The sequence below is a fragment of the Adiantum capillus-veneris genome, chromosome 21 (genome assembly GCF_014529385.1).
Source record: "Adiantum capillus-veneris isolate H3 chromosome 21, ASM1452938v2, whole genome shotgun sequence".
NCBI classification, from domain to species: domain Eukaryota; kingdom Viridiplantae; phylum Streptophyta; class Polypodiopsida; order Polypodiales; family Pteridaceae; genus Adiantum; species Adiantum capillus-veneris.
In genome coordinates this window covers 1,451,354-1,464,109 of record NC_140951.1, presented here as the reverse complement: position 1 = coordinate 1,464,109, position 12,756 = coordinate 1,451,354, and the positions used below count along the sequence as shown (strand labels likewise).

At 47.6% G+C, this 12,756-nt stretch overlaps 1 protein-coding gene across 1 annotated transcript in view; it reads right to left on the bottom strand.

The window, feature by feature from the left end:
• LOC147430443 (telomere repeat-binding protein 4-like) overlaps nt 1-12,756 on the bottom strand; it is a 71,591-nt gene that overhangs the window by 15,284 nt on the left and 43,551 nt on the right. The window contains exons 3-4 of the mRNA XM_086493076.1: nt 8,883-9,807; nt 8,637-8,780 (exon numbers count right to left, since the gene is read on the bottom strand). Coding sequence (XP_086349202.1) covers nt 8,637-8,780; nt 8,883-9,807 — 1,069 coding nt within the window. The remainder of the gene's footprint in view (nt 1-8,636; nt 8,781-8,882; nt 9,808-12,756) is intronic.

Below are 12,756 nucleotides of genomic sequence, written 5' to 3'. Positions count from 1 at the left end.
CAAGTCACTAGCTACAGGGGAGCGAGCCTCAACCATCGACAGATCAAGGAGATCTAGGCTTGAGAGCACCGTGCTTGTGAGGAGCGAGTGCCCTACAGCTTTCATCCGGGTAGCCCTGGCACCAGACCCGCCCATGTACCACATATTACACCCCCCCCCCATTAGTACAGGATGGAGCTTGATGCACTCTCATGATTGTACTACCTTGAGCATATAGACATGCATATACTCCCAGAGATAGAGCTCCATCCCCTCCTCAGATATTCCCTAGATATATCACCATCACCATCTCCAGTACATCACTACTTATTTTCAGTTCAATTCAGTTTTGTTTCATTTGTCTTTCCGATAGACGGATGACATACACACCATGTATATTTGATTTGTCTCATAGGCCGATTTCGGCCTGACATAGACATAAAAAACCTCTCTCTCTCTCTCTCTCTCTCTCTCTCTCTCTCTCTCTCTCTCTCTCTCTCTCTCTCTCTCTCTCTCTCTCTCTCTCTCTCTCTCTCTCTCCGCAGGTATAGCAGACCAAGAGGTAGGGTTCGCACAGGTACAACAGGCCCTAGATTAGGGTTCGCGCAGGTACAACAGGCCCGAAATTAGGGTTCGCGCAGGTACAGCACGCCCAAAATTAGGGTTCGCGCAGGTGAATTCCCTGTGTGTATTCCCTGCTCGGTCTGCAGCCTCTCTCTCGTGCAGTGGGCAGCAAACGGCCAAGGTCTCGTGCAGCTTCTACAACAGTGTACAAGCAGGAAACCACTCTCTCTCTCACCATTCTTGCTGCTGCCCATTGTTCCCGTCACCTGCACATTTCACCCCCATCACACCCAACCATAGTCTTTACACACAGCAGCAGCACAAAACACTTTCATTGCACAATATTCATACAGTCTGTCATCACACACACACACCTGCATTGAATCATTACTACATAGTTCTGCACATTGCACTTTATTAAAAGAAACAGCACAAAGGGGGAAAAAAAAAACCAGCAGGAACGTACAGATTGTCAGCCAAGACCAATTAGCAGGATCAGGTTACAGATCTTCAAACCTAACGTACAGATTGTCAGCCAAGACCAATTAGCAGGATCAGGTTACAGATCTTCAGACCTATCAGATTTTCAGCAGGCATAGAATTCCCAGAATTGCTTCTCTCTCAGCAGACAGATTTTCAGTTATATTATGTATGCGTCATTGAGGACAACAAATATATTCACATGGTGCAAGTATCTTGAACAAACCAAAATGGGGCTGAGCCTCTGGATATTTGGCAGAGCAGACTGAGTGTCCCGCAGTGGGCTGTGGTAGTGCATATACCCGCATTCGGGTTGTGGTTATTACTTCTTCGCCTGGACTCAGCCGAGCCAGAGCGTCGAGCTATACCCGCACCGCCAATGGAGGCCATGAGCGCTTCGCAAGTGGAGGCCATGATCGTTTCGCTAGTATGTAAGCCCCATACGAAAGGCAACTTTTGTGCTTACAAACAAGCGGATAACACAAATGGAAAGGGAGATGAAAAATGGAAAGCAGAGACGGAGGGATGGTGGAAAGAGAAGGCCAACCTTCTTCAAATGTTCCTCAATGAAGGCGCGCAATGGAAGAAGGAGAAAGAGGACTTGCACGCAGAGCTACAAGCACTTAAGGTGGATTCACAGGCACTTCGAGAAGAGGTCACAGCCCTCAAGCGAGAGCTTGCGGATAGAGTAAGCAGTGGACTGGAAGAAGGGGAATTCCAGCCCTTGGTGATAGAGGAGATCAAGGTCATCAAGGCGCAAGTACGGATGATCACAGAGGAGGAGAAACAGAAGGTGGTAAAGACGACTTCGTGGATGGATGTGATCACGAAGACGCAGAAGAAGGCGGATGAGGCCGAGAAATGGATAGAAGTCGCTAAGAAAGGGAAAGGGAAAGAAACCACATCCGTCCCCACTCCTACAATCATCAACATGACTCTAGAAGAAGAGCAGCGAAGGAAAACTAGAGCCTTGCATGTAAGAGTAACCAGTCTAAAAGACCGAGATGATGTGGAAGGGGAAGTCGAAGAACTTCTCCGCATGATGGGTAGTGAGGCTACTCATACAAAGGCATGGAGGGTAGGGAAGAAGACACAAGGCAATGGAGAGACTTCAAAAGGGAGAGCTTTAATCATCCGTTTCCCATCCATGGAGACAAAGAAGGACTTCTTGAAGAAGCGCCCTACACTAAAGAAAACGGGCATATTCATTGGAGATGACCTCACTCTCACACAGCTTGCGCATATGAGAGAGGTATGCCAGAGATTCAAGCGGCAAGGGAGAAGGGAAAGATGGCCTTCTACAGATGGCGGGTGGTGATTGTAGAGCGACGCTCCACATGACGGTGCGAGACCTATGGGACCACACTCAAAGTTGCCACCTGGAATTGTAATGGATCTATGCGCCTTGATGTGGGTGCTTTTGAGGATAGTTTTACGGGAAGAGACATCGTCTTCTACTTTGAGACACATAAGGCCCCGGGGCAATCTATGTGGAGACAGCCTGTAGACAGGAGACACGATCAGAGCACAGAGGGCGGGGCTTAGGAGGAGTGGTAGCCATTGATACATATAGCCCGCAGAGATGAGCAAGCTAGGTACATGTGGGTGAGATTGAGAGCAGAGACAGGCAGATATCTCTACATTGCTATTTGCTACTTTCCCCCGAGTACGTCAGTTTATGCACCACCAAGAGGACAGTCCCCCTTCTCTATTTTGGATGATGACATATGGGAGTTCTCTAGAGATGGTGACATCATCATTCTAGGGGATTTCAATGCTAGGACTGCCCATCATCAGACAGTATTTTATGATGCTTCAGAGGAGATGCTGAGAGAGTTGGATGTTGCAGAGACAGGCCTATCCAGACTATCACAAGCTGGAGAACACACTGAGTATGGAGGACACTTGATAGACATGGGGACTGCACATGGATTGGCCATCTTGAATGGCCTACAGAGATTTCCTACTGCGGGGGGTTTTACATGCTTTCCACACAGACATGGAGCCAGCACAGTGGATTATGTCATGGCACAGCCGAGCGTCATCTCTAGTATCCAGGATCTCACGGTTGGACCTAGACCTGTTGGTGTGGCAGTGGACCATGCTCTTGTGTCGTTGACCATCTCTTTTCAGATTAGTGTAGCACACAGGCTACGGGCAGCAGTCCCTACTCGCTACACCTTCACGCGGGAGACGGACTCTGTATACATAGATGGGATCTACGAACGCCTGTGCACAGAGGAGCCAGGGAGACCTCTGGAGGAGCTTACTACTATACTGACACAGACACTACATGATGCAGCAGCAGAGGCATACCCACATAACCAGCCTGAGCAGAGACGCCGTTCGGGGAGCATGCCCCAGAACAGTTGGTATGATGAGGAATGCCGGGACACTAGAGCTAGACTTCAGAGGGAGGTGCTTTTGGGGGACATCACTCACAGACAGTCACAGATTGACTTCCGACGCCTAGTGCGGCGGAAGAAGAGGACATTTTTGGCTCGCCTAGAGCAAGATCTATACCAGCTATTCTTGAGTCAGGACTCACGTGAGGCATGGTAACTCTTTCATAAGCACCCCCCCCCCCCCCCCCCTGCCATCACTTCTACAGAGGCCTGGGGCCAGTATGCATCATCTCTGTACACAGTTCCTGAGCAGCCCCCCCTTCTCGACCCCCCCGATCCATGCCCACACATGTGCTTTTTTCACCGCTGAGATGGTGAGGAAGGCCATTGACAGGATGAGGACTGGGAGAGCATATGATCATGATGGCTTAGTGGCTAGGCATTTCACGCATGCCAGAGATTTACTAGCATAGCTTCTTGCAGTTATGTTTAACCGTACCATGTGTGAGGGCTTGCCTGATACTTGGAGCCTATCTACTATTGTACCTATCGACCCTATTATCGCACTATCATGATTGGACACACATTGGCACGGTTGTACGCATCTATTCTTGAGCAACAGCTGAGTAGATGGGCAGAGAGCGAGGGGATACGCGCAGCCAGGCAGGCAAGTTTCAAGAGGGGTTTTTCTACGCTTGACCATATCTTGACACTCAGAGCCATCATTGAGGAGGGCAGATCGCGTGGGAGACGGATCTATTGAAGCTTTCTGGATTTCCGCAAAGCATTTGATACAGTGCCCAAAGCTAGATTGATGCGCAGATTACAGCAGATGGGAGTACCCACAGAGCTCATTTGGGGGGTCATGGCAATATACAGGTCAGTAGTAGGGCATGTACGCACCCCAGAGGGTCTATCCACACCGGTTTACTCCACTATTGAGGTGAAGCAGGGCTGCTCGCTCTCTCCTACTCTATTTGGTATGTATGTGGATGAGGTTTCTGACTACATTGAGAGAGATGGTGATAGAGGTGCACAGCTGGCAGGGACATGGATTCCACTATTGTTATATGCTGATGGTATTGTGTTGATCTCCGACTCTCCGGAGGGGATGCAACGTCGCTTGGATGCTCTGCATAGGTTTGCCTAGGAAAGTGGTTTGTCCGTCAACCTTGGTAAAACCAAGGTCATGGCATTTAATACCACCCCACAGTAGATCAGGAGGTCAGCGCCAGCATTCACATACGACCAAGAGAAGGTGGAGTATACAGATGCTTACACTTACCTTGGAGTGGTTTTTAGTGGCCCAACATTTTCATTGAGGAGGGCAGCAGAGACTAGATTGACCAGAGCCCATGCAGCATTGGGTAGATTGGAAAGGATGTGTTCACAGGTTCAGTTTCAGGAGCCTCGGACGAAGCTCTGGCTCTTTGACACTTTGGTGGCTTCTGCATTGCTTTATGGAGCTGAGATTTGGGGACCTTCACTGGATCATCACCGGAGGACAGGCCGCATTGATGGATGGGGGAACATGGAGAAGCCTCTGGTCTACATGATCTCGCGGCTCATTAGAGCCAAGGCTGCAGTACCACATGCTATTGTACGAGCAGAGCTAGCTGTCCCCCCACTAGTGGTTGAGGCGCTCACCAGATCTGTCTCCTTCATACACCGCATGTGGGAACTTCCTAGAAACAGATATGCACGCCTTGCACTTGAGTCCTCTTGACAGTTAGCCATGCAGGGAGATACAGCATGCTGGTATGGGGAGATGGCATCATGGTTTCAGGCGCATGGGTTCAGCATAGACAGACTGCCTCCCTTCCAGTACTCACTGGATGCGCCCACTCTGACTCTTACACAGTCCGAGATCACCAGGCTCATTCGCCAGGACTTGACTCAGCTAGACACCAAGAGGACATGGATACAGCCGGCACAGGAGCTGGGCACAAAGATGGCTTTCTACAGAGAGCATCTCCTCCAGCTTACAGAGGATGGTTTTGTGACAAGGCCCAGATACATGGACACCCACTTGTCTCATGGGATACAATGTGCTATTGGCCAGATACGCACATCCTCACACCAACTGCGGATTGAGACTGGGAGATACAACGGAGTACCAGCAGAGGCCAGGACATGCCCGCTGTGTGACATCGAGCCTGAGACAGAGTTGCACTACACATGCCACTGCCCCGTCTACTACGAGATACAAGGCCACTTCCATTGCTTGTTCAGAGAGGGCTTTGGACCATTCTCTAGAGTCATACGGTACGAGGATCAGAGATGCCTGGGTTTGTTTTTGCTCGAGCTACGCAGACACAGAGAGAGCCTGATGAGAGGAGAGGCCAGCCAGTCTCAGAGACAGATCACAGACTTCGTTAGAGCTGCCACTGGACACCAGGAGGAGTTACCACCGCAGCAGAGCTCGTTGCCAGAGGCACACTGATCGATCGAGCAACTGAGCTGGGAAGATCCAGACGCCCACGACTGCGGAGGACTACATAGCATCGACGGAGGCTACATCAAAGGATTCGGATCACTTTGGCTCGACATGCACGACGCCCGGTCAGACGACTGACCATGGAGGAGATTGATGAGATCCACCAGCGACCGATGTTGGATCTCCTATGATCTAGCTATCCCGGCTAGCTGTTTAGCTGCTTAGTTCACACCTAGCAGTTCAGGATTCCATAGTATTTCATTTTGTCATTTCTGTCACTTTGTCATCTTGTTACTTTGACTTTGTATCAGATCCACCACATTGTAACTTTCTGGTCCCATAGGTCACTTTGGCCTTTTGAAGACGTTAATATAACATTTCATATCTCTCTCTCTCTCTCTCTCTCTCTCTCTCTCTCTCTCTCTCTCTCTCTCTCTCTCTCTCTCTCATTTTTGGGTTTAGGGTTTTTGTCATTTCATTTTTGTCATCTTGTTACTCTGACTCTGACTTTGTATCAGATCCACCACATTGTAACTTTCTGGTCTCATAGGTCACTTTGGCCTTTTGAAGACGTTAATATAACATTTCATTTCATTTCATTTCACACACACAGGACGGGCAGCAGAGGTGCCCTTCCAGCAGGTGCGCAGGGTAGCAGAGAGGCGCAAGGCAGCAGCGGCGCCTGGCCTGCAACCAGTACAGCAAAACAGCGGTGGCCTGAAATAGGTGCGTGCAGATCTGACAAGGCGGCCACCCTTGGATTGTGCTCAGCAGGCCATGCAAAGGGGTGGTCACAGAGACCTGCAGATTCTAGAGACAAATGTGACAAAGGTGCCCAGATGGTAGGGACATGGATTCCATTGTTGTTATATGCTGATGAAATTGTGTTGATCTCTGATGCAGCGACATTTGGATACATTACATAGCTTTGCAAAGGACAGTGGATTGTCTGTAAACATTGGTAAAACCAAGGTTATGGTGTTTAACACCACACCGCAGTGGATCACGAGATCAGCACCTACATTCACTTATGGTGAGACTATGGATTACACAGATGCATACACTTATCTTGGAGTAGTCTTCATTGGGCCAAGGTTTTCTTTGAAGAGAGCAACAGAGACTAGACTGACCAGAGCGCATGCAGCCTTGGGAGGATTGGAGAGGATGTGTTCGTAGGTTCACTTCCAAGAACTCCGAACAAGGCTTTGGCTCTTTGATACCTTGGTAGCCTCAACTATGCTCTATAGGGTTCAAGTTTGGGGACCCTTTGTGGGTCAAGATGGGTGGAAAGGTATGGAGAGGCCCTTGGTATCTATGATCTCTCGGCTGATTAGAGCCAAGGCCTCTCTGCCACACGAGATCATTAGAGTGGAGTTAGCAACCCCCCTATGGAGATAGAGGCGCTCACCAGATCAGTCTCCTTCATGCACAGCTTATGAGATACTACTAGAGATAGATATCCAGATTGGCCCTCGAGTCTCCTCTAGACAATTAGCTTTATAGGGGGACACATCATGCTGGTATGCACAAATGTCATCATGGTTCCAGATACATGGCTTCAGCATGGACAGCTTGCCTCCCTCCCATTGCCTCCCTCCCAATACTCCCTTGATGCACCATTCATGTCTCTTACACGGGTGGAGATTACTAGACTCATTCGCTAGGAGCTGACCCAGTTGGACACCAGGAGGGTGTGGATAGAGCCAACACAAGAGTTGGGCACGAAGATGGCTTCTATAGAGAGCATCTTCTCCAACTCACAAGGCATGGGTTTTGTGATTCGACCCAGCTATATGGATACATATCTATCTCATGGATTATGGTGTACCGTTGGTCAGATACGAACATCTTCACACCAGCTTGAGATTGAAACTAGTAGATTCAAAGGGATACTAGCCGCTAGCCAGATATGCCGCCTATGCCATACAGGGCCAGAGACAGAGATGCACTATATATGTCAGTTTACAGTGTATTACGAGATACGGGGGTGCTTTCACTGTCTATTCAAAGAGGGTTCAGACCCTTTTCTAGAGTCATGATCTATCACAACTAGAGATGTCTTGGACTGTATCTACTTTGAGTTACACAGACACAGAGATAGTTAAATTAGAACTAGAAAGAGACAATCCTAGAGACAGATTTCTGATTTCTTCACACAAGACACTAGACAGATAGGAGAGCAGCCACCACTGCAAAGCTCAGCCTTTACGCACAGCCGTGCTACTCTCATTGACCGAGCATTCGAGCTAGGGAGATCGAGATGCCCACGACTGAGAAGAGGAGCTTCACAGCATCGACAGAGACTACAGCAGAGGATTCGAGCCATACTATCTCGACATCCAGAGTACAGATGAGGACGGATTCATAATTCATTATATCACCCTCTTGTATTGGGCACCCATTGTATCAATCACACATACCCCATCCTGTTCCAGCTAGTAGCACTTCTAGATTCATTTTAGTATCTCTTTTTTGTACCCAAACATGGTATCAGATTCACTAGTTTGTAACGGATTGGTCTCATAGGTCATTTTGGCCTTTCGAAAACGTTAATATATCATTTCATTTCATTTCATCTCTCTCTCTCATGTCCTGTCTCTTTCTACCCCAAAGATCTCTTCTCCACAATTGCCTAGAATACATATGTAGCATTGCAAGTGTTCTCTAGCGTCAAAAGGATCTTATCACAATCAAGGTGTCCAACAGATCGGAGGCCAGCTCTTGTCTTCATTGCATCTTCTGTTGCCTACTCTGACAGGATAAATTGATTGAAACTACTCAAAGATATTTAAGTTAAAACATGTGGAATTTTAAAACCGTCATCTGCGCACCATCCAAGTCAAGGGGGTTGAGGCTGCTTGGCTTATATGTATCGATCGAAACCTTTGAAGGCTTAAAAGTACGCCTCCTCTTTCTTCCCTGGGGTTGCTGTGATGAGAAGTGTTGCAAGCAGTGTAAATCTCCACCAATAACACCTGCTCCAAAATTACACCAAGACATTCACCAACGATATTAGAATATGGAAGTGTACAAATTCCTGTGTAGAAATGCAATCAGAATTAACATAACACCATTACCATCATTTACAATGCCCTTCATTTCGCCCTTAGTTACTGATGCTTCCTCTTTATGAAGTTTGATTATTTGTTGGGACTGCATTAATTGTGTGTTTTCAATCACGGGCATCAAGTGCCCTACTGGTACAGTTGTCGCTGGGACAACCAAATCTGAAAAGTTGTCGTCATCATCTTTCGCTTGCAAGCGAAGTAAGTCCTGACTAAAATCTAAATGAGTTTCTAATGGCTGTTCACTACACAGGCTATGGGATTGTTTATGTACATGTGTTGGGGCTTCCTTCCCACTGCTGAAGCATAAAGGTTGAGGAATATTGTCAGGCAACAATGTCACACAAGTACCTCCTTTGAATAAATTTCTGCCGCTGAAGCTATTGCTCTCGTCAAGGCTGTTAAAATGTGTAAGGCTGCCAAGGTGTCCTGGGTTGGACGATTTGGGAAGTGATGTGTGAGCTGAACTATCTTGTGTCAATATATTGACCTCAGATGTGCTTTCTTCTTCCCTATTGCAGTTTCCTTCACTTGGATCTGGAACAAGCTCATTCATAGCATTCTGCAGGCACATGTAGTTAGTTGGTAACTCTGTCCCCTTCAAGAAATTAGAAACTGCCACTTTCTCCTCATCCTTTCCAAACGTCTCTTGCATATTGTTTGAATCTTGGCGATTTTCAAGTTTACTGACATCTTCGAACAGAGACTTTCCAGGCACGAATACTTGGTGACTCCTAACAGAGGGTAAATTTACTTGACAGCTGCTTACTCTCCCACTAGGATTCTTTGTCTCACTTGCAGAAGCACTTTGTGTCTCAGCATTTTCTTCTCTCAAGCTTTTGGCTTGTAAAACTTGCCCAGCTACTGTTGCTAGCAGCTCAATACAATTCAAATCGGCAGAGGTCTTGTTCATGTTTCTCTGATACGCACTCCGTCCCTGAATAAACAAAGAGCTTGTTACTTTTCACTGGTCTTCGTAATCCAAGAAGCATAATCTCATACGTTTTGGCATACTACTTCATATTTGGCAAAAAATGCAGATTGGAAGTTCTACGCTTCAAATGGATAGCATGTTGCTCACACAACTTGACACCCAACAAAGATGAAAGGAACGATTTTCCAGGAACTAGTTGAGCACATCCCAATTATATCTTCGACTCTCAGCCAAAATAAAAACATCAGAGAATCTATTGCACAGCACTCACAACGTGCTGTCGGTGAAGCCCCTTGTAAAGTGCAAAGACGGGGGACAAAGGACGGCACATGCCAAGCATCTACAGAGAAAGTTGCAAACAAAAACCTGTCTCATGCACATCTCTCCAGTCTAGAAATGGAAATCAAGATTGGTATAATGTCTGCTCTCCAATCAGTCAAGGTCTAAACATTGTGGAGGTTCCCACCTACAATCCATAAATCCACAGCAGGTGATACATCTGTCATTCACAAGCTGCTGCCAAAACCAAACATGCGCATGTACATCAGTACGTACATCAGTAACATAATCGCAACCAGTGCCTCCCTAATCAAAGAGATCCATATAGCTCTGCCAAAAATAAAGGAGCCATGACCATGGACATGAGCCAACCTTCTACATCCCACATATATTCATACACCCGAACTACGATGCAAAGCACCAAGCTCCCAACACGTAACGGATGCACCAGGAAGTAGCTTGCCCAAGGAGAGCTTGCGTTCCTACACCAAAAGAACACACACATCACCAGCTACATGCATGTGCAAATCTTGTCTCAACAAAAGCCTTCTACAACCACTACTACTTGTATGATGTCCGCAAAGACCGGATGGAGAGCCTTCAACTGGGCAAGCGCACGATGAAGCGCCGCCAGCTCGGTCCACTCTCTGAAACAAATGCCCGCCATGCAACCTCTGCCACCTTTGCCGGACCCACCGGAGGCTTGCCCTGAGACCTGTACTTTCTTTACTGCTGAAAGGGTAAGGAAAGCCATTGAAAGGATGAAGACTGGGAGAGCACATGATCATGAAGGTCTGGTAGCAGAGCACTTCATCCATGCCAGAGATATGCTTGCAGAGCTTCCTGCTATGATGTTTAATCGAGCCATGTATGAGGGTTTTCCTGAGACCTGGAGTATGTCCACGATTGTGCCTATTTTCCCCATGATTCCCGGAAATTATTGCACCATCATGGTTGGTCACACCTTGGCTAGGCTGTATGCATCTATTCTTGAGAAGGAGCCGAGTAAATGGGCAAAGAGAAAGGGCATACGAGCATCAGGGCAGGTAGGATTCAGGAGAGGTTTCTCCACTCTTGACCAGATTCTGACACTTAGAGCTATGATTGAGGAGGGTCTAGGAGGATCTACTGTAGCTTTGTGGATTCCCGCAAAGCTTTTGACACAGTGCCGAGAGCCAGACTTATACGCAGACTACAGGACACTGGTGTGCCCACAGAGATGATTTGGGGGATCTTGGCTTTATACAGGACAGTGGTGGGGCGGGTACGCACTACTGAGGGTATGTATGACATAGTCCACTCCACTATTGGGGTGAAGCAGGGATGCCCCCTATCTCCGACTCTTTTTGGGATGTATGTGGATGAGTTTTCAAACTATGTAGAGAGAGAGGGAGACAAAGGTGCCCAACTAGCAAGGACATGGATTCCGATGTTGTTATACGTTGATGATATTGTGTTGATTTCCGACTCTCCGGAGGGGATGCAGCGTCATTTGGATGCTTTGCACACATTTGCTCATGATAGTGGATTGTCTATCAACCTTGGGAAAACCAAGGTTATGGTGTTCAACACCACATCACAGTGGATCAGAAGGTCAGGACCCACATTTACGTATGGCCAGAAGACTGTGGAGTACACAGATGCATACACCTATCTCGGGGTAGTCTTCAGTGGACTGGTGTTTTCTCCTCGACAACAGAGACCAAACTGACGAGAGCCTATGTAGCCTTGGGAGGATTGGAGAGGACTTGTTCGCAAATTCAATTTCAGGAACCGCGAACAAAGCTCTGGCTTTTTGACACTCTAGTGGCTTCAGCTATGCTTTACAGAGTTCACATATGGGGACCCTTAGTAGACCACCATGGCAGATCTGGCAGCACTGATGGATGGAGATGTATGGAGAGGCATCTGATCTCTATAATCTCTCGGATGATTCGGGCTAAGGCCTCAGTGCCACATGAGATTATCCGAGCCAAGCTAGCCACCCCACCCCTCGTGGTCGAGGCATTGACTAGTTCAGTATCCTTTATACACAGTGTATGGGACCTCCCCAGAGATAGATACGCTCGGCTAGCCTTGGAGTCATCCCAACAGCTAGCACTGCAGGGTGACACAGCATGTTGGTATGGGCAGATGACTTCATTGTTTCAGCCACATGGTTTCAGCATGGATAGATTGCCTCAATTCCAATACTCCTTAGATGCACCCTCCCTATCGCTCACACGGACAGAGATCACCAGACTCATATATATACCTAGATGAATCCAGGATATACCCAGATTCACCCTTGAAGGAAAGTGCAAGGTATAGACTCATGGTAGTCACCCACGAGACAATATAACCATCAGCTCCATCATGCATAGTATTGACTAAATACCACGACATCCCCACTAACGTCGTCAGTGCCCAATAGTGGGTGTAGAACTAGGTACAAACATATGCTCCCAAACACAACACACACCACACGCACACACACATGAGCATACATCAACACAAAGTTCAGAGTGTTGAGTTTCTGTCATGACTCCGGAGATCAAGGGCAGACTCAGCCATAATGAAGCCTAGCACTAAGAGAAGCGTTAAATTGGAAAAATTAGCACAAAAGAAAAGGTAGTTGATAGGGCATACGCACCACAAAAGATAGAAAGAATTAGCACAATATCAACTGGTCGT